The sequence below is a fragment of the Nerophis ophidion genome, linkage group LG08, assembly GCF_033978795.1.
Source record: "Nerophis ophidion isolate RoL-2023_Sa linkage group LG08, RoL_Noph_v1.0, whole genome shotgun sequence".
Classification (NCBI taxonomy): domain Eukaryota; kingdom Metazoa; phylum Chordata; class Actinopteri; order Syngnathiformes; family Syngnathidae; genus Nerophis; species Nerophis ophidion.
The window spans coordinates 33646102-33668761 of record NC_084618.1 but is presented as its reverse complement, the minus strand read 5'-3'; the positions used below and the strand labels follow the sequence as shown (position 1 = coordinate 33668761).

Below are 22660 nucleotides of genomic sequence, written 5' to 3'. Positions count from 1 at the left end.
GCGATGCCATGGTGTGTAACTTCGACTGGTCAGATTCTGCAGGTTCCCCTATGGAACCTTTGTTACAACTTTCACCTCTTCTCGATCGGTGGTCACCAATATTTTTAAGCCAAAGATCTTTGGTCTCGACCACTGACCTTGGCCAAATCTACCCCCCGCCCCCATTCCTATATGGTTTGTTGGCTACCGTTGTGGATGAGTAATAATGGTTGAGGAGGAGCGGCAGTACCGTGCAGCTGGTCCAAGCACTACAAAAGTAAGCATTAATGATCGCCACAGTGAGATTATTGTTTTAGATGTGCAACGCAGACATGTGGACGAGTTCCCACATACCTGTCAGAAGCGCCTTCTGCGTAAGAGCATTGTCTGGGTTTCGAGGACTGAGATCGACAGAGTGCATACCTGGAGACCTGTAAGGCGTCTGGGCATGTTCAAGGGTTTGAATGTGTGCCCTTATGGCAATTCTGTTGGACACTGGAGTGGAGAGCACTGATGTGATTATGCATTTATTTTTGTAAACATTTTTGGGATCTACTGGAAATGTCCCAAAGATCGACTGGTCGATTGTAATTGACAGCTTAGTGACCCATGCTGTAGATCACAGGTTTCAAACTTAAGGCCCGGGGGCCAGATCTGGCCCCCTACATTATTTTTATCCTGCAAACACCTGGAAATTATATGTGTCAATAAAGTACTTGATATTTTCTCTCTAAATGTAATAGATTTACTTCATTTTGACAGAAAAACATATATGTACTGCTTGAAATTGCATGCCTTTTAAACTTTATCAGTATCCAATATTACAACAATATTACAGTACATATCATACTTTCCAAACATGTTTTTGTCTAAATAAAAATACTTAACATTACAGCAAACTACCCATCAAATTAATAAAAATGACAATACATTTTCCATTTCCAGCATATTACTGTAAATTAAAATAAACCACGACTGTTTTTGCGTTAAAATTATGTTGCTGAGCTGCCAATTTTTGACGGTAAAATCTACGGTTGTTGTTTTAAACAGTGTATTACTGTAAATGGACAGACAGTACTTTTGTTTTTACTGTAGAAAAACTGGCAGCTAAGATGTCAGAATAAACAAAATAACTTGTACTGTTTTTCTATTCAGAATATAATGGTGCAAAAACCAATGTAAAGTTAACACAAAAGTCATGTCAATTAAGCTGCCAGCTTTTTCCCGTAACCCCCCCCAAAGAAAAACAAAAAACAAAAACGTGATACTGTTTTCCGTTTGACGTAAAATGTTTTAAAAATAAAAAAAACCTCAATATTTTTCAGTAAAATTTTGTAAATGTAAAGTTTTCATTGTAAAATCGACAGTCTACTTAAAACAATTTATATAAATAATGAAATCAAGAGGCAAATTCATACATTATTCGCTTTTACAAGCAGCCTTCTGATGGCAGCCATAACTGCGATGTGGCATTCAATGAAAAATAGTTTGACATCCCCGCTGTAGATAGTCAAGTTTGTTCATATTCTCAGCGAGTACCTCACAACACTATCAAATCTGTGCCTTAGTCCTTTGTTCATCTGAGTCTTTTAGCATTTTGAGATGGAAAAAGTAACAAAATATGTCTATTTATTTGTAGAAATCCCCATTAGATTTTTCTATTGTTAAACTCTACTCGCATTCTTTTGTCTTTTGTCGAACAGTCAAAGGACGGGTCTTCTAGAAAATGTATTTTTACAAAAACTGGTCAAAGGTAAATATTACAGCATTGCGCAGGATCCTTTGCAAGAGCAAGCTTCTGCAAAAGTGAGCCAAGATGAAGAGTCCTTCATCCTCTTTATAGTAAAAGCGCAAACAAGTCCTATAAATCAATGAGTCCAAAAGTGTTTTCAAAGGTGGGGGCCAGTTCAAAGAAAAAAAAAAAAGGGAAGTAATGAAGAGAGGGACGCTTAAATTCTGTCATCCGCCAATATGTCAATAGGCTGTAAATAGGATGTTTAGCCAGATTACATTATTATTATAAAACTAAAAATAAACACAAAAAAACACTGTAATTTTCCTCAAGACTCATGTTGCACTGCCAAAGTTTGTGACGTGTGAAAAAAAAGGTGCCGGAGAAACGTGATCAAAAGTAATTTGTTGCAGGTGGCTGAGTCTGCATTCATTTAGCACCAAAATAAAGCTAAGCTACTTCTTAAAACCAACTTATTTTTTCGACCATGATACTAAACAGCGTGCTCTGATGAATTTGGTCTTGTCTAATCTCCATTAGTACTGTATTATTTATATATTTAGTCCATTCAGCAATTTCTTCAGGGATAAGCGATAGAAAATACATGGATGGATGGATGAAAATGCTTAATTTAGGCCAGGGGTCGGCAACCTTTACCACTCAAAGAGCCATTTCAACCTGTTTCACAAAATGAGGAAGACAATGGGAGCCGCAACTATTCTCACCAAGATCTGCTGGTGGTCACCCAGATGATAGGAATTAGGGCATGATATGAAGCTATTGCCTTAAACACCTTCTACAATATGTACAAACTGCTTGCCAGTCCAGCAACATGTTGTGAGGGGCTTCCGCAGATGCACGTACACGACTGGAAGGCATACTGGGTGACACAGAGTACACTGACGGTTGTGGTATAAACAACTTTAACACTCCTACTAATATGCGCCACTTTGTGAACCCACACAAAAGAAGAATGACAAATACATTTCGGGAGAAAATCCTCAAAGTAACACAACATAAACGCAACACAACAAATACCCAGAATCCTTTGCATCCATGACAATTCCTGACTATGTTATACACCCAGCGAGCACCAAACCCCGCCCACCTCAACCACGCAGGGAGGAGGGGGGTGGGGGGGGATTTTGTGCTCGCGGGGTGTATAACATAGTCAGGAAGTGTCATGGATGCAAAGGATTCTGGGTATTTGTTGTGTTGCGTTTATGTTGTGTTACTGTAAGGATTTTCTCCCGAAATGTGTTTGTCATTCTTCTTTTGTGTGGGTTCACAATGTGGCGCATATTAGTAGGAGTGTTAAAGTTGTTTATATCACAACCGTCAGTGTACTCTGTGTCACCCAGTATGCCTCGCAATCTCATACATGTGCCGATAGAAGCAGTGAAATGCATGTGTCCGGTCGGCATGCAAATAGCATTCCATGAATGGCGGGCGTGATGACGTTCAAGAAGACGTTAAGAGTAATATCATCACGGCACGCCCTTATTATTTTAGTCCGAGTGGAAATTGGAGAACGTTGACTGCGGGTGATTTCCGGGAGAGGCATTGAATTCCGGAATCTCCCCGTAACAATCTGGGGGGTCGGCGATTGTGCGTTGCGCTGCATCAGAATTGCCAAAGAGCTGCATGCGGGTTGCCGATCCCTGATTTAGGCCAAACATAAGTAGAATATGCTTAAAAATCAGCAATAGAGAGAAGCCGATAACTTTGAAGCGCGATGTGATTAGGGACGGCAGTGTGTGTTTTTCCCTTCTCAGTGACACATTTTTTGAACGATGTGGTTACTACTCAGGAGCAACTTTTAGTCCGGAAAATATACTTTTTTTTTGTTATTTTTGTTTTTGGATTCATCAGATGTTTATTTTTTTGTTTTTTATTTGGTCAAACAGTTTGCAAGTTTGTTGATACAATTGCAGGAAATCACAAAATCAGTCAAATATTTTGAAAAAATTCAAACAAAACTTTATTATATTTACATATTATAAAAAGTCATTGACTGGGGATATTTGACATCAGATCACTTGCCAAAAAATAAACAATTAATCCTGAGCAAATGAAAGCATAGCAAGTGGGATTCATGTGACTTTTTGAAATTCCTGAAGTTGTGTACATATCACAGAACAAAGAGGGGAAATTTAATTTTTCTGCACTTTTCTATAATAACAAAAGTAGAAAACTGTTCCACTTTCCAGGCTGTGATATTGCAATGCAGTAATAAATACAAAAACACCCATGAGGAAGCTTGACCTACTCTCTCTTCAGCCTGCTGTTATCTCCAAATGTTGTTGTGTTTACATCAAGATTGATTGATGCCCTAAATCAGTGTTTCTCAACCTTTTTTCAGTGATGTACCCCCTGTGAACATTTTTTAATTAAGTACCCCCTGATCAGTGCAAAGCATTTTTGGTTGAAAAAAAAAAAGATAAAGAAGTAAAATACAGCACTTTGTCATCAGTTTCTGTTCATCAAATTGTATATCAGTGCAAAATATTGCTCATTTGTAGTGGTCTTTCTTGAACTATTTGGAAATAAAGATATACAAAAAAAAGTAAGAGCGTATTAAAAATATTTAAGTTATTCAATTATAAATAAAGATTTCTACACATAGAAGTAATCATCAACTTAGTGCCATCTTTGGGGATTGTAATAGAGATCCTTCTGGATTCATGAAATTAATTCTAAACATTTCTTCACAAAAAAAGAAATCAATATTCAATATTTATGGAGCATGTCCACAAAAAATGTAGCTGTCAACACTGAATATTGTATTGTTGCATTTCTTTTCACAGTTTATGAACTTACATTAATATTTTGTTGAAGTATTATTCAATAAATATATTTATAAAGGATTTTTGAATTGTTGCTATTTTTAGAATAAAAAAAAAAAATCTCACGTACCCCTTTGTCATACTTTTATGTACCCCAAAGGGTACGCGTACCACCTTTTGAGAACCACTGCCCTAAATCAGTGTTTCTTAACCATAGAAATGGGACGCATTGTCCTAGCTCTAAAGGGCCGCCAAAAAAAATCTATTTCTCAGCTGTGGTTTGTGTGGGCCGCAGCATTACTCAGTTGTAATACATGTTTCCATCACTTGTGGAAGTAATTAAAATGTCAAACTAACAGAAGAAGTCCGGAGTTAAAGTCACAGAAAAGTTTCTTAAGTGCAAAGATTAGGACTGAAGTGGTAAAAATCTATTTTAAAACAAATTATATTGACTGTTTAGTAATATTTATTGTTAATTTAGTTTACTTATTTCAGCACTACATAAATGTATGTAAAGGAGTCCCCAATGCAGTATATTTAGTTAGTACTTACTTTTTCTAATCGGGCTGACCTCGACCTAAGGTTTATGTGTTAAATAAATAATAATATATGTGATTAACACAGTTTCATATCATTTGATAAGGTTGTAAACTGAAAATAGATTAGATATCATTATTAAATACCATCAAAGTCAAGATCAAGAGTATTAATTCAGTGTTTGTATTTGAGGGGCCACAATGTCACAAATCATATATGACATATTGCTAATGACTTCAAACATCTACACGCATCCTGAGTCGTGCAACGATGGAAATCAAATGTCAATCGGTTATTTTCTCGATAAGTTTCTCAAACTGGCCTCGCACACCATCTACACTCCAATTATCATCAAATAGTCGACTACTCTAAGACAGTGGTCCCCAACCTTTTTGTATCTGCGGACCGGTCAACGCTTAATAATTTGTCCCGCGGCCCGGGGAGGGGGGATCCATTTTTTCTTTTTATTTTTTTTCTTTGTCATGAAAAAGGGACGTTTTTGTCATGAAAACGGGAGGTTTTTGTGGTTGGTGCACAAATTGTAAGTGTATATTGTGTTTTTTATGTTGATTTAATTTAAAAAAAATAATAAAATATATATATATATATATATATATATATATATATATATATATATATATATACATATATATATATATATATATATATATATACATATATATATATATATATATATATATATATATATATATTTTTTTTTTTTTTTTCAAATAAAAATGAATAAAAAATTATTCTGCTGCCCGTAACGAATCGGGCCACGGCCCGGTACCCGTAGCGTATGCCAGGGCTATTTAACTGCGGCCCGGGAATGACACCGCATCAGCTGCCGAGTTTAGTTCAAAACTTGGGAGGCAAACATTTTTGCAGTCAAATTCTTAAAAACACTAGTGTACTCCTGTTGTATAGAGGAACTAGGATGACAGTAAACACATCGGCATATCCTCCCATTGACATTTAACCTTGCTAAGAAACATAGAACACTGGGGTGCAAACTTGTGTTTAAAGGGGAACATTATCACCAGACCTATGTAAGCGTCAATATATACCTTGATGGTGAGGAGAAAAGACCATATATTTTTTTAACCGATTTCCGAACTCTAAATGGGTGAATTTTGGCGAATTAAACGCCTTTCTGTTCATCGCTCTTTTTGCGATGACGTCCGAACGTGACGTCTCCGAGGTAATAAAGCCGCCATTTTCATTTTCAACACATTACAAACACCGGGTCTCAGCTCTGTTATTTTCCGTTTTTTCGACTATTTTTTTTAACTTTGGAGACATCATATGCATCGACGGTGTGTTGTCGGAGGGTGTAACAACACTAACAGGGAGGGATTCAAGTTGCACCACTGGCCGGAAGATGCGAAAGTGTCTGCCGACCGACCCCCATTGAATGTGCCAGAGTGTCTCCACATTTTACCGGCGATGACAGACATGGCACAGAGATGTATGGATAACCTGCAGATGCATTTGCAACGATAAATTCAACGAAATCACAAAGGTGAGTTTTGTTGATGTTGACTTATGTGCTAATCAGACATATTTGGTTGCGGCATGACTGCCAGCTAATCGATGCTAACATGCTATTTACCGGCGGTGCTAAAGCAGACATGGCACAGAGATGTATGGATAACCTGCAGATGCATTTGCAACTATAAAGTCAACTAAATCACAAAGGTGAGTTTTGTTGATGTTGACTGCCAGCTAATCGATGCTAACATGCTACGCTAATCTACACTAACATGCTATTTACCGGCGGGGCTAAAGCAGACATGGCACAGAGATGTATGGATAACCTGCAGATGCATTTGCAACTATATTACGTTTACTTCCACCCACATTTAATGCGAAAAAAACACTTACCAATCGAAGGATTTAAGTTGCTCCACGGTCACGAGATGTGAAAGTCCCGATCGTTTGGTCTGCACATTTTACCGGCGATGCTAACGCAGCTATTCGGCCATGCTATGGCTATGAATAGCGTCAATAGCTAGTCACTCAATAGCTTCAGTTTCTTCTTCAATACTTTCATACTCCAACCATCCGTTTCAATACATGCGCAATCTGTTAAATCGCTTAAGTCGCTGAAATCCGAGTCTGAATCCGAGCTAATGTCGCTATATCTTGCTGTGGTATTCGCCGTTGTTTGTTTACATTGGCAGCACTGTATGACGTCACAGGGAAATGGATAGTCACATCGCAAATAGCGAAAATCAAGCACTTTATAGCTTTTTTAGGAATATTTGGGGACCGGTAAAATTTTGAAAAAAACTTCAAAAAATATAACAGGCCACTGGGAACTGATTTTTATTGCTTTTAACCCTTTTGAAATTGTGATAATGTTCCCCTTTAACATAACTGATGCGTTCCTCAAAGCACCCCTTTGAGTCCTTTTCTTTTTGTCAGTTATTATTTTACCGTAATGTCAGTAAAGTAACTAAGGCCCCGTTTACACTAAGCCGGATAAGGTTATCCAGGGTAAATCACACCTAACCTTATCCGTGTCCACACACAACAATGCCACCGTTTAAGACCCCTTACCCCATCCGTCCGCTGGCGCAACGTGACCTAGTACGCATGTGTGGAAAATGCGCACGTCATAGTCATCTCCAGTGTTGCTTTGTGTGCAAGTTCTTAAATTTAACTTAACTGAACAATATCCAGTGTTGTGGTATTTCAATGAACTGGAATCCAGTGTGCTGTGGGGCCCTATTGTAGTGAATCACACCTGAGACACCATAAATTAATCACATCTTTATTAGACACGTAAACAATGTGATAAAGAACATTTTACATCAACCAAACTAGAGATATAGATATCTGGTCAGGACACTCCTCGCTCTTTTGCCGTCACCTTCATTGTCCATTCATTTTTGGTGACTTTAGTGAGATTATATGGTACCTGAAAGGGGCGGCATGGCGTAGTGGGTAGAGCGGCTGGCCAGAAACCTGAGGGTTGCAGGTTCGCTTCCCACCTCTTGACATCCCCAAAAAATTGCTGCCGTTGTGTCCTTGGGCAGGACACTTCACCCTTTGCCCCCGGTGCCGCTCGCACTGGTGAATGAATGATGAATGAATGATAGGTGGTGGTCGGAGGGGCCGTAGGTTCAAACTGGCAGCCACGCTTCCGTCAGTCTACCCCAGGGCAGCTGTGGCTACTGATGTAACTTACCACCACCAGGTGTGAATGAATGTTGAGTCCTACTTCTCTGTGAGCGCTTTGAGTGTTTAGAAAAGCGCCATATAAATCTAAGTTATTTGTTTTTTTTTATATACTCTGGACCTGGACGTTGAGTCCGCGACAACGCAGTCTGCTTTGCCAGTCCAAATGCATTCGCTGTTTTCCTCGACGACCATGTAATACAAGTGAAGTGAAGCTATATTTATATAGCGCTTTTCTCAAAGTGACCCAAAGAGATTTACATAGTGAAACCCAATATCTAATTTTTTTTGCATTTAAACCAGTGTGGGTGCTACTGGGAGCAGGTGGGTAAAGTGTCTTGCCCAAGGACACAACGGCAGTGAGTAGGATGGCAGAAGCGGGGATCGAACCTGCCACCCTCAAGTTGCTGGCACGGCCGCTCTACCAACCGAGCACATGCTTCCTTTTTTTTTTTATCACATCCACGGGGGTTCGCATTCCCCGTTGTCTCTCCTTCAACAAATGGACAAAGTTTTTTGCTAAGTAAAAACACAGATAACCCGGTTGGACATTTGAACGTTCTCTTTCTGTCTTAGAAGTGTTGTATCCGAAATAGCTACTTTGTCTTTTGGTATTCATGTATGATTTCCACAAGCGTCTGTACATGTGGAAGAAGGAGAAACACGGCATGTCTGAATGACTCGCCTTCGTATTTCCAGTGTTTACCTTCGAGTTACGAAACCACTTTATTATGAAGCTGGCTCTGGCACATTCTTTCTGATGTCACTTCCTGTGTGGGCGGGGTCTTTCTGCCGTCTCTCCCTCTCAGAACTCACTTTGTAAACAATCAATGAGTCCATACAAAGCTAAGTGCTGGAGATTTAAAAATGACACAACTGACTTATCCGTGTAAAAGGAGGAGAACCTTAAACGCTGGTTTAGTGTGGCTGAAACGGGGCGTAGGCTAAATAAGTATTTGGTTAAGTGGTTAAACGACTTAGTGTAGACATGGCCTTAGGTGATGCTGAAGCTTGTTTGCTCATCTTCTTTAGTTATACTATTAGTGTTCCTCAATGTTCCAGTTTAGATTCGCATTTCATCATTTGAGCTATTCAACAAGTAACCAGTTAGCTCAGTTAAAAAAAAAAAAAAAAACACTTTTGCTGAAGATTCTTAAAAGCACTAGCGTGCTATCATAGAAATTATATTTGGCAAAATAATTAGAACAAAATCAAATGTCTGGTTCTCTGTAATATACAAAATAAGACAAATAGTGAAGCGAGAAGTCCACCCCCCCCAGTCTTTAGCTTTATTAAGTTGAATATCTGTGGTGTATACCCTTTCAAAAACGATGACGGCAATGACAACAGTAGAATTAACAAAGGAACTTAATTTTGATCAACCTACTAAAAGTGTCAAGTTGGGGGAGGTAGCAGCTTTGTGCGGGGTCGTTCTCCCAGGAAAGCAGATGGACTATTTGGGACATGGCGTGTGGGTATTAACATGATTTAATCTTTAACTCAGAAAAAGTGAAAACAAAAAGGCGCACAAGGCGAAAGCACAACTTGACGAAGGATACAAAACTAACACTAAAACTAAACTTTGGACATGAAATGAAAAACACTTACTGTGGCTTGACAAGAGTAGGATGGACTTTGGCATGAAAAACTAGCATGGACAGAGCATGAAAAGAACACAATGATGCCAGGGAGACTGACTGGCAAACACAAGCTTAAATACTGCCTCTGATTAGTGCTCGGAAAGCAGGTGAGCGTGCGAGCACTAATCGGAGACAGGTGAACACAATGAGTAACCCTGGCGACAATACAAGGGAGCGAAAAAAACAGGAACTTAAAGAGTCCAATGGTCAACAGAACATAGCCAAACAAGACATGATCAAAAGAAGTAAGATGAGTATATATTTTCTTTCATTAAATGGTCACATGCTAATATTTTGCTGGACTGCCTTTTACTTTGACTATGACTATGGTTTTGGGTTCTGGTTTGTCAGTTTTAGTGAATAACTTTGTGGAGGGAGCGTGGTCGGCGCGTCTCCTGCGGGAAGGCCGTGTGCAGGAGCCGGCTACCAAGCAGCTGACAGGTGCGTGGATTTCCCAGCTGAAGCGGGTTATCTAATCACCTGTCTCCTTTATTAGCAGCGTCCGAGGCCACGAGAGGGCAGCGGACAGCGGAGAGGCGAGCACGTGCGAGAGAGAAAGACGGAAGCAAGAAACCAAAAAAACCCAGAATAAAGAGACTGTTGAGCCTAGATATCCAATTCAACCTTCCACCCTAGCCTCAGAGAACCCAGATACAAAGAAACTGGTCACACATTTAAATTCACATCCAGACACAGATACTACACAATGTCATGAGTTTCTGGACCATGGACCATGGACAGGGAAGAACATTTTTAATGGACCCTTGAATCACTTGTTTATTTTTCAACAAGTTTTTAGTTTTCTTTTGTTCCAAATAGTTCAAGAAAGACCACTATGAATGAGCAATATTTTGCACTGTTATACAATTTAATAAATCACAAACTGATGACATAGTGCTGTATTTTACTTCATTATCTCTTTTTTTCAACCAAAAATGCTTTGCTCTGATTAGGGGGCACTTGAATTAAAAAAATGTTCACAGGGGGTACATCACTGAAAAAAGGTTTAGAAACACTGTACTAGAAAACCATACACATTAAAAATGTTTCTCAAGCAGGGATCCCTGTTTTTGAGTAACTGAAATTTTGAACTGCTCCAAAATTTCCGTTTTAGGAAATGGGTTGTTTGTGGTTTTACATTCTACATCATCACATGGTTCCTCATTTGAAGTACATTGTTGAGGGAACTTGAGGTAATGTCACAAAGAGTGAAAAGCCATAATTGCTGTTTGAGTGGGCCCAGATCTTAGTCCCCAGACTGTGTTTATTTTTACTTAAAGGGGAAGTCAAACAATACAACAAAAGCACATCAATGACTCTGCTATTACTGTTTCTCTATTTGGAACACATACTGTATTTCAAAATCATACATGGATATGTGACGTACACATTGGTGATGTGTTTGTTAACACAGGAGTGGGAGGATGGATCCAATTATTGATGCCAACCATACCAAGTATGAAGACATTTTTCTTTTCTCTTCTATCTTAATTTTTTCAATAATATCTGCGTGGTTATTTAGTTGATATCGTTATTTTTATATTCGTTTGCTAAGTCAGGGAATAAGTCCTTGAAAACAGGAGGCATTTGGGAACAGAAAGTTAGAGCATTTGAATGAGAGTAAATAGTACCATGTTTTACAGAAGCCAAATCCGTCCCTGCGATGAGGTGGCGACTTGTCCAGGGTCTACCCCGCCTTCCGCCCGATTGTAGCTGAGATAGGCACAAGCACCCCTCGCGAGCTCAAAGGGAATAAGCAGTAGAAAATGGATGGATGGATAAGCCACATCCGAAGAAAAGTCATTGATGTTTTTAATTATCCTCTATGAGATGAATAAGAATTCTTCCTTTTAAAAAAATTAAAGTTCAGGATGTTTATCAGTATTTTTCTTTCTTGTCCTTTGTACACACTTTGATAGTGTCAAACATTTGTTTATTTATATACTGTTCAAAAGTAAGTTAATTGATAAAATTAGGGGTGTACCGATACAACTTTGTCACTTCCCGTACAATACCAATACTTAAGCCTTGGGTATTGGCCAATAACAACATTGAGCCAGTATGATATCAGCAGTATTCATACTGTACTTACTTTTGTTTTGTAGTGTGGCATGTCCAAAAAGGCTTGAGCGAGTGAAATTAATCAAACAGAGAACAATGGTAGGGATTAAAAACACTAATTGATTTATTATTAACTGTCTTTAAGTTGATGTGGAGTGGTAAATTCTGCTTTGGCTGTCACCTAGTGGCCACCATAATTCATTACGTCAAGCCCATTATTCAGTAAGTCAAATGTTGCGGACATGTTTGTTGATGGATACCTTCTATCTTTGAGAATTTAGTAAAATGCAACCATAATTATTTGATATTTGTTTCTAATATAATTTAGATTACGATATGGTTCAATGAAAGACACATTATTTATGTCGAGCTTGTGTGCTATTGTGTATTTAGCTGTTGTGTAGCTACTAGCTCCTAGGAGCCTATAGCTTACCATGTTTACTGTACATTTTGCAAACGGCTCTACTAAAATACGAGGAAAGATTAACCGTATTGGAGGTTTCTTTTTGGAGGACATTTAACTGTTAACAGGCTGTCCAGCTTCGCACAAGTAAACACGCCGCAGGTCTGCTTGTATAAGAGCTTCTATCCGGATATTTTAGATACAAGGCAATAAAATTAGATACTTGCTTTTTGCTGATATTGGACCAATATACAATATCACTATAGAGACAAACATCAATAAAATATTTTGGTTCAATGATCTTGAAACATTTAAAACAATAAGCATCAGTATCAACTAGTCCTGTATTTACTTGGTATCTGATCCATGCAACAATCTGTAGCATGGGTGTGAAACTCTGGCCCGTGGGCCAAACTTGGCTCGCCGTGTAATTTCATTTGGCCCTTGGGGCAACAGCAAATTAAGATTAGAGCTGGCCAGTCGGTATTATTATCCACAGCATTCACCGCTAATACTCATACTTGCCAACCCTCCCAATTTTCTCGGGATTTTCCCGAAGTTCAGTGTGCCCCTCCCGAAAATCGCCTGGGGTAATCATTCTTCCGAATTTCTCCTGATTTCCACCCGGGCAACAATATTGGGGGCGTGCCTTGAAGGCACTGCCTTTAGCATTCTCTACGACCTGTCGTCACGTCCGCTTTGCCTCCATACGAACAGCGTGCCGGCCCTTTCACATGATATATGCGGCTTTTACACACACAAGTGAATGCAAGGCGTACTTGACCAACAGCCATTCAGGTCACACAGGTGGCCGTATGAACAACTTTAACACTGTTTCAAATATGTGCCACACTGTGAACCCACACCAAACAAGAATGACAAACACACTTCGAGAGAACATCTGCACCGTAACACAACTTAAACACAACAGAACAAATACCCAGAACCCCTAGCAGCACTAACTCTTCCGGGACGCTACAATATACACCCCCGCTACCACCTAACCCCGTGCCCCCAACCCCCCCACCTCAATGAACTAGCATCCAAGAAAAGATGGCAGGTATCTGACTTGTGCACATCAGATTAGATCAGTGTGTCGCAAACTGAGCAGTAAAAAGGCCTGAATGGTTGATCATTGTTTTTTAATTTTCTAATTTATTAGCCTCTGAAAAAAGTTAATGTTGATATTTACCTCAGAAGGCTGCAAATAGAAAAGAGGCATTACATTTTTTATTGACATTTTATTTGATATACCATTGATGTTTTTTCGTTTGTTTTTTCAAAGTTTATTTTGCACGATTAAGTTATATAAGCATTGCTTGTTCCATATTCAGTGTTAAAGTAAATCAGTGTAGCAAACTTAACAATAACTCATGCTACTCTTGCTACTTCAAGGCTTGAAACTTTGATTAATTTATTATTGTTATTTTATTTTCAAATTTATTATTAGCCTGTGGAAAACGTTTATTTTGATATGTACCCCTGAAGGCTGCAAATAGAAAAGAAGCATTCATTTTTTTAATTAAAATTTCATTTGATATGCCACTGATATTTTTAAATTATTATTATTATTATTATTTGAAACTCAATTTTGCATGTCACTATAAAGTTATATAAGCCTTGCTTGTTCAATATGCAATACATAACTTGTTTGGGTCCCTATTAAGAAGTTAATTTGTTCAACCTTGGCCCAAAACTTTGTTCAGTTTTAAATTTTGACCCACTCTGTATTTGAGTTTGACACTCCTGATCCATAGTATCACCCACCGCCAGTTTCCATGTATTTGACTACAACCAATGCATTTGACTACGACCAATGCACTACAAAATACGTAAATAACCTCGGTTTTTGTGTGCTGCACTTTTCCTATGATTTAGTTTTAGACGAAAATTGACGCTGAAAAATTATCCTTGAGCAAGAGTCTTCCATAAAGGTAAAAGTGATGTTAAATACTCATTTCTATATCATTGTTTTTGGTATGGAAAACAAATTATTCTCTAAAACTTGTATTTTGTGTTCATATTCCTGGGTATCAGGGACAAATTTATTGGATTTACATGATTTCATCTGGAAAAATTTACTCATTTTGGAAGGAATTTCTAACAAAAACCGAGGTAGCTTTGTTGTTGACATTTTTAAGAGGTTGTTTAACTTTTGTTTCCACGTGTTTGAATCTGTGTCAGTGTGTATCTATCCTGTGTGTGTGTGTGATTGTATTACTTGATTACCATGATGTGAGTGTGTGTAGGAGTGTCTAAGTTCCTCGTCACTTCTTTCTCTCTTCCTCCTCAAATCTCCACATCTGACATCACCGGACTTCCCCCTGAAGACCAAAGAGTTTTAAAAAGAGCTGCTCTGGGCTCTCAGACAGTCGACAAGAGAGAGTCTCAACAGGAAGACAACTGTCAAAAAGAGATTTAACTTCCCTCATTCAGAATAATGGAAGGTGAATGCAAAGTAGCCGTTTTTACTGCTGTTGACGCAGAAGCTAAGAGCCCCGCAAGGTTAAACGTCAAACCCGGCTCCAAGCTCACCGTGGCCCTTGTGGGTTTCACGCTCATCCTTGCTTTTGTTGCTGTTGCTGTGCTGATCTTCAACCGACACACCAAGGTGCGGACAAGATATGGACTTCTTGAAAGAACCTTAATGTCTCAGGGCCGAAGTGAGTCCTGCTGGTTTACACTCTCTAACTCTCTCGCTTTTTAAAACAGGAACCTGGACTGGAGGAGGACCATTTTGGTAAGAATAGTTCTCTTAAGTTTGTCTGACAGGTTAAATACAAAGCAAAATGTGTCGAATAAATTCACTTCTATTGTCCTTGACAGATCTTCATCATACCTTGCGCCAAATCTCCAACTTAAGAGCTGCCATTCACTTAGCAGGTAAGAGCCTAATGTCAATAAACCTTGTACTGTAGAATTTTGCTTGGTTTGTGGTACACCCTCCATCAGTTGTCTTTAATTGAGGGTCATGTAATGCTCACAATAAACATAACGGTCTTGTGATTGTTGCAGCCTAAAAAGGCCCAAATTCGTGGCAGCTTTTTCAGAAAGTTGCAGCAAAAGTTCCGATGTTTTGGCATATTTTTTTTTTCAATAACATCGGAACAAATTGTCATTTTATGAATTTATTTTTGTTCCCCGTAACCTTATCGACATCAGAAAAAACATTATTTCAACAAAAAAAAAGTAAAACAAATAATCTATTAATATTTCTATCGTTTCACACCACCACAAGTTAAAAGCAATACTCAGAGCTAACTTTTAATTTACTTTTGTTTTAGTAAATTATAACTAATAGTCAAAGGGTTTCTGCAGGTATCAGTAAATGTAGTTTTTTAATACCTTTTAATGACAAGTAAAACAAAAAAAGAATGCCCATATATTTACAATACCAGGGGTCGGCAACCCAAAATGTTGAAAGAGCCATATTGGACCACAAATACATAAAAGTAATCGGTCTGGAGCCGCAAAAAAATAAAATACTTATATAAATGTTATAAAAATGTCAACACATGACAATGACTGGCTGATTAGCTGTATTAGCCTACTATCAAAAGGACTATGTGTCGCAGGCTGATGCAAATATTCGTTGACAGAAATGTTGAAATGTAATATTTATTCTGCACATTTTTGACAACATGAGTAAAACTTCTCAGTGGGTGAGATAACTCCTGGAAATGACAGTCTTCGAATGGCCAAAGGTATAGATGTGTGTGTCCAAGTTAAAGGAAACGGAAGGCCATCTTCTTCTAATTAATTTATCACAATCTTTGGAAGCTGGGTAACGTTTGCTGTGGTCTGGAACAACCTGTCGCACAAAAAACTATCAGAAATGTAGCCAATAGTACATGCAGACAATGTGTCACAAAACAAAAATAAACCAAATACACAGATGACACAAGTACAGGAATTTAATGATCTCAAATATACCAACAAACGAGGCATAATCACGCAATATGTACATACCTAAATAGTATGATAGCATGGATTAGCTTGCAGTCATGCAGTGACCAAATATTCCTAAATAGCACTCCAGACAAGTCAGTAACATCAACAAAGCTCGCCTGTGTGCATTCACGCACAGTATGAAACGTTTGGTGGACAAAATGAGACAAGGAAGGAGTTGCATAAAACAAGTTTTTCTGTGGCAATGTCGGAGAATGTTGTACATGTAAACAAACTGTTGAGTCACAGTTCGCACAACGGTGAGTTCAAGGGCCGCTGAAATTAGTAGGACAAAACGGCGCTCACCAAAAATACTCTCATCAGTGAAGCACAAAAAAAAAGTAAAACAAATAATCTATTAATATTTCTATCGTTTCACACCACCACAAGTTAAAAGCAATACTCAGAGCTAACTTTTAATTTACTTTTGTTTTAGTAAATTATAACTAATAGTCAAAGGGTTTCTGCAGGTATCAGTAAATGTAGTTTTTTAATACCTTTTAATGACAAGTAAAACAAAAAAAGAATGCCCATATATTTACAATACCAGGGGTCGGCAACCCAAAATGTTGAAAGAGCCATATTGGACCACAAATACATAAAAGTAATCGGTCTGGAGCCGCAAAAAAATAAAATACTTATATAAATGTTATAAAAATGTCAACACATGACAATGACTGGCTGATTAGCTGTATTAGCCTACTATCAAAAGGACTATGTGTCGCAGGCTGATGCAAATATTCGTTGACAGAAATGTTGAAATGTAATATTTATTCTGCACATTTTTGACAACATGAGTAAAACTTCTCAGTGGGTGAGATAACTCCTGGAAATGACAGTCTTCGAATGGCCAAAGGTATAGATGTGTGTGTCCAAGTTAAAGGAAACGGAAGGCCATCTTCTTCTAATTAATTTATCACAATCTTTGGAAGCTGGGTAACGTTTGCTGTGGTCTGGAACAACCTGTCGCACAAAAAACTATCAGAAATGTAGCCAATAGTACATGCAGACAATGTGTCACAAAACAAAAATAAACCAAATACACAGATGACACAAGTACAGGAATTTAATGATCTCAAATATACCAACAAACGAGGCATAATCACGCAATATGTACATACCTAAATAGTATGATAGCATGGATTAGCTTGCAGTCATGCAGTGACCAAATATTCCTAAATAGCACTCCAGACAAGTCAGTAACATCAACAAAGCTCGCCTGTGTGCATTCACGCACAGTATGAAACGTTTGGTGGACAAAATGAGACAAGGAAGGAGTTGCATAAAACAAGTTTTTCTGTGGCAATGTCGGAGAATGTTGTACATGTAAACAAACTGTTGAGTCACAGTTCGCACAACGGTGAGTTCAAGGGCCGCTGAAATTAGTAGGACAAAACGGCGCTCACCAAAAATACTCTCATCAGTGAAGCACAAAAAAAAAGTAAAACAAATAATCTATTAATATTTCTATCGTTTCACACCACCACAAGTTAAAAGCAATACTCAGAGCTAACTTTTAATTTACTTTTGTTTTAGTAAATTATAACTAATAGTCAAAGGGTTTCTGCAGGTATCAGTAAATGTAGTTTTTTAATACCTTTTAATGACAAGTAAAACAAAAAAAGAATGCCCATATATTTACAATACCAGGGGTCGGCAACCCAAAATGTTGAAAGAGCCATATTGGACCACAAATACATAAAAGTAATCGGTCTGGAGCCGCAAAAAAATAAAATACTTATATAAATGTTATAAAAATGTCAACACATGACAATGACTGGCTGATTAGCTGTATTAGCCTACTATCAAAAGGACTATGTGTCGCAGGCTGATGCAAATATTCGTTGACAGAAATGTTGAAATGTAATATTTATTCTGCACATTTTTGACAACATGAGTAAAACTTCTCAGTGGGTGAGATAACTCCTGGAAATGACAGTCTTCGAATGGCCAAAGGTATAGATGTGTGTGTCCAAGTTAAAGGAAACGGAAGGCCATCTTCTTCTAATTAATTTATCACAATCTTTGGAAGCTGGGTAACGTTTGCTGTGGTCTGGAACAACCTGTCGCACAAAAAACTATCAGAAATGTAGCCAATAGTACATGCAGACAATGTGTCACAAAACAAAAATAAACCAAATACACAGATGACACAAGTACAGGAATTTAATGATCTCAAATATACCAACAAACGAGGCATAATCACGCAATATGTACATACCTAAATAGTATGATAGCATGGATTAGCTTGCAGTCATGCAGTGACCAAATATTCCTAAATAGCACTCCAGACAAGTCAGTAACATCAACAAAGCTCGCCTGTGTGCATTCACGCACAGTATGAAACGTTTGGTGGACAAAATGAGACAAGGAAGGAGTTGCATAAAACAAGTTTTTCTGTGGCAATGTCGGAGAATGTTGTACATGTAAACAAACTGTTGAGTCACAGTTCGCACAACGGTGAGTTCAAGGGCCGCTGAAATTAGTAGGACAAAACGGCGCTCACCAAAAATACTCTCATCAGTGAAGCACAGACATATTAAACAGTGGGCTTTCTAACAATTAGGAAGATTTGTGTACTGTTTGTCCTACAGAAACCATATTAAAACAAAAAACATATTTCACCCCATTTTTTTTCCCATTTCCATACATTTCTGAAAAAGCTCCAGAGAGCCACCAGGGCGCCGCTAAAAAGCCGCATGTGGCTCTAGAGCCACGGGTTGCTGACCCCAGTACTATACTAATAGTAATGCCCAGATAGTTTCTATTGTCAAAGCTTACAACTGTCTGTTAAGACGCAATTGAATGCTTTTGGCAATGATAATCTTGAATAGTTGAACAGTTTACAACAACTTTTACTCTATGTTGAATTAGAATTGGCTCACAACACTGAGCATTTATTTTTATTCCTTTATTTTGCTGTAGAGATAGCAGCTGCGTTAGTTGTGGTGGCAACAGCAGAAATTGCTTTGTTGGGCACGCCAAAGAAATTTGGCACAGTTAATTGCTGCCTTCCTTTAATCGCCGACGTGTGATTGATTAGCTAACGGCTTGGGTGATTTCACCGCATGGATTTTTTAAAAGCCTGTGGACATCTAATTCAATGCTTTTTAAATGCCATTTCAGGCCTTAATTGTCGCAAAATCCATTTCGTTTTTATGCTTTGTAAGGATCCGCGGAAACCCTGAGTAATAATGAGTTACAGCTATTGAAAGAAGCCCCACCAACACCTTCCTTATTGTCATTCTTATTGGCATTCTCAATGTGTGTTTTATGCTTGAAAAGTGTTTGTCCATTTTAAGAATGCATTCATGTTTCAACACATTTACCGAAGCATTTTAAGAGCATTTGTGAACTGTTAAGAACAGGGGTGTTAAACTCATTGTAGCTCAGGGGCCGCATGGGGGATAATCTGTGCACACGCGGGCCGGACTATTACAGTCATGGCATTAAAACACAAAAATAAAGACAACTTCAGATTGTTTTCTTTGTTTTACTTTGGCCAAAAATATAACAAACACAATCTGAAAATATTATGATAAAACTATAGAAAAAAATACCCGCAGCATTAAAGTTTAGATCAATGAAGGATCTAAATAAATGTATTCAGTTATAAATACATGTTTATAACTGAATACATTCACATATGCATAACAATTTGTTTTATTTTATTTCATTATTTTAAATATATTAATTAACGTTTATGACAACATTTTTCCAAAACACAGTATAGAATGTGAGCTATAACAGGATAATGCATACATTTAGAATTTGTTTTCAAAATGGTTACAAAAAAGTGGGACCCCAAAAATGTACTGAAAAATGACCCCATTTTTATGACTTGATTGGGTCCCTGGGGACCCCATTTTGAAAATTACTAGGCCCTAGTGTGTGAATGTGAGTGTGAATGTTGTCTGTCTATCTGTGTTGGCCCTGCGATGAGGTGGCGACTTGTCCAGGGTGTACCCTGCCTTCCGCCCGATTGGATGGATGGATGGATGGATAGCGCCAACACTGATAGAGTACTGGTGTGTGCAAAACAGCAGCGGGCGGCTGTGGCCTGCGGGCCGGTTCTAATACTAATTAAATATCATCCCGGAGGCCTTGACTTTGACACAACTGGTTTAGAGCAAAGATGACAAACTCAAGTATGGTTGCCCTCAGAAGGCCGATTGTAACGGTAAATTTAATCAAATATAAATGTATAAAAGCCTCGTTGCATGATTGGCAAAGGCAACTCTTTGATTACTATATATATTATTTATACAACAGATTGATTGATAACTTGTTTTGAAATTTTAGTCAAGGTGAAGAGCAAATATTCAAGAATTAATTTTTGACAGCCCCAAAAAATTATGTGCAGGGAGACCACATCAAATGAAGTGGCGTAGCATTTAAAATTACGTGGCAACCCACATTAGATGCTATGGCGGGCCAGATCTGGCCTCCGGGCCTTGAGTTTGACACGTGATTTAGAGCAATCCATTGTTCTTTTTAGTTTCTCTTATGGCAGAGGTTCTCAACCATTTTTGAGTGATGAACATTTTTTTTAATTCAAGCACCCCCTAATCAGATCAAAGCATTTTTGGTTGAAAAAAATGGATAAAAAAGTAAAATACAGCACTATGTCATCAGTTTCTGATTTATTAAATTGTATAACAATGCAAAATATTGCTCATTTGTAGTGGTCTTTCTTGAACTATTTGGAAAAAAAGATATAAAAATAACTAAAAACGTGTTGAAAAATAAACAAGAGATTAAATTATAAGATTTCTACACATTTCAACACTGAATATTGCATTGTTGCATTTCTATTCACAGTTTTATTGAAGTATTATTCAATAAATATATTTATAAATAATTTTTGAATTGTTGCTGTTTTTAGAATATTTAAAAAAATCTCGCGTACCCCTTAGCATACATTCAAGTACCCCCAGGGGTACGCGTACACCCATTTGAGAACCACTGTATTATGGGACAACCAGATCACAACACATTACTGGTCCAGCTGTTTAACTGTCATTAATCTATGATGATCTCCCTATAGGGCAGTACAACCCTGACATGGAGACCTCAGTGGAGTGGATGAATAACGTGGACCCAACCCACTCTCAAGGTGGACTGGAACTGAAGAACAACGAGATTGTGATCCCTCAAAAGGGCCTCTACTTTGTTTACAGTCAAGTGTCTTTCCGGGTCAGTTGTGACAACGGCGTCAACGAGGATACCTCCGCCAAGCCGATGGTCCACCTGACCCACAGAGTGAGGCGCTGGTCAAGCTCGTCCGGGAGCGACCAATACAAGACCATCCTTCACTCCGTCCGCACAGCCTGCCCCAAAACAGCGAGCGGGAATGCCGACGAAGACGGCCACTGGTACTCTGCTGTGTACATTGGAGCCGTGTTTCAATTAGATAAAGGAGACAGGCTGAAGACCGTGACAGAGAAGATGTTGCCCAACCTCGAGGAAGAGCCCGCAAAGACTTTCTTTGGTGTGTTTGCCTTGTGAGACAACATGAAGACGAGCGGAGCCAAATGTGGAAGAACATGGAGAAGGCTATCGAATTTCACGGATGGATTTAACAAGGCAGCGCGTGTGGAATAGCAGAATTTTCCCTGCAAGGTGATTTATTAATGTACTGTATTGTTCCTCCTCTGATATTAGCGGAGTTTAAAACCCCGCTAGTGTAATGATTTATTTATTTATTTAGGTATTTGTCTATTTATTATTTATTTATTTTGTGATTTGTGTGTTTCTATCATTTGAACAACACGAAAGTGACATCATTATTTATTGAAACAGTATTTATACAGAAATGGATCCACCATTCAATAAATTATCTATTTTAACAGAAAGTTCGTCAAGATATGTCTGGTATTTGAAATCAAACCCTCAACTGCAGTCATACACCTTTTAAAAAAACAAACAAACAAAAAAAACAAACTAAAAACACATGATAAAATAAAATGTTTCTACATTCTAAAAATGTCTTTGTGTTTTACATGTGACCGGTGGTATTTTCCTCTCGGTGTTGTGTTGGAAGATTTAAAACCAATGGCTGCTGAGCTGCACTTAGTTAACAGGAAATACGGATACATAGTCAAGATTGTTGCCAAATGTCATGGCCCTACACAAAATACAGTAATACAGAACAAGAAGGGGTAGTGAAATCAAGTTTGTAATGAAACAATTTACACCAGGGCTCCCTAAACTTTTTGACTCAGGTGACACATTGGGTTAAAAAATTTGGCCGGGGGCCGAGCTATATATATATATATATATATATATATATATATATATATATATATATATAAATAATGCAGACATTTATATATATATATATAAATGTATATATATATATATAGCCCGGCCCCCGGCCAATTTTTTTTAA

General features: G+C 38.1%; 1 protein-coding gene across 1 annotated transcript; it reads left to right on the top strand.

Annotated features, from left to right (window-relative positions):
• Window positions 1-14658: 14658 nt before the first annotated feature.
• On the top strand, window positions 14659-22133 carry tnfa (tumor necrosis factor a (TNF superfamily, member 2)). Its single transcript, XM_061908317.1, has 4 exons — window positions 14659-14932; window positions 15034-15061; window positions 15148-15204; window positions 21317-22133. Exons 1-4 carry the CDS (start codon window positions 14762-14764, stop codon window positions 21775-21777), a joined length of 717 nt encoding a protein of 238 aa, XP_061764301.1. The 5' UTR covers window positions 14659-14761; the 3' UTR covers window positions 21778-22133.
• Window positions 22134-22660: the final 527 nt, after the last annotated feature.

Coding starts and splice junctions, on each gene's coding strand:
- tnfa (XM_061908317.1), top strand. CDS start 14,762: ATGGAAGGTGAATGCAAAGTAGCCGTTTTTACTGCTGTTGACGCAGAA. Junction 14,933..15,033: donor TCTTCAACCGACACACCAAG/GTGCGGACAAGA, acceptor TTTTTAAAACAG/GAACCTGGACTGGAGGAGGA. Junction 15,205..21,316: donor AGCTGCCATTCACTTAGCAG/GTAAGAGCCTAA, acceptor ATCTCCCTATAG/GGCAGTACAACCCTGACATG.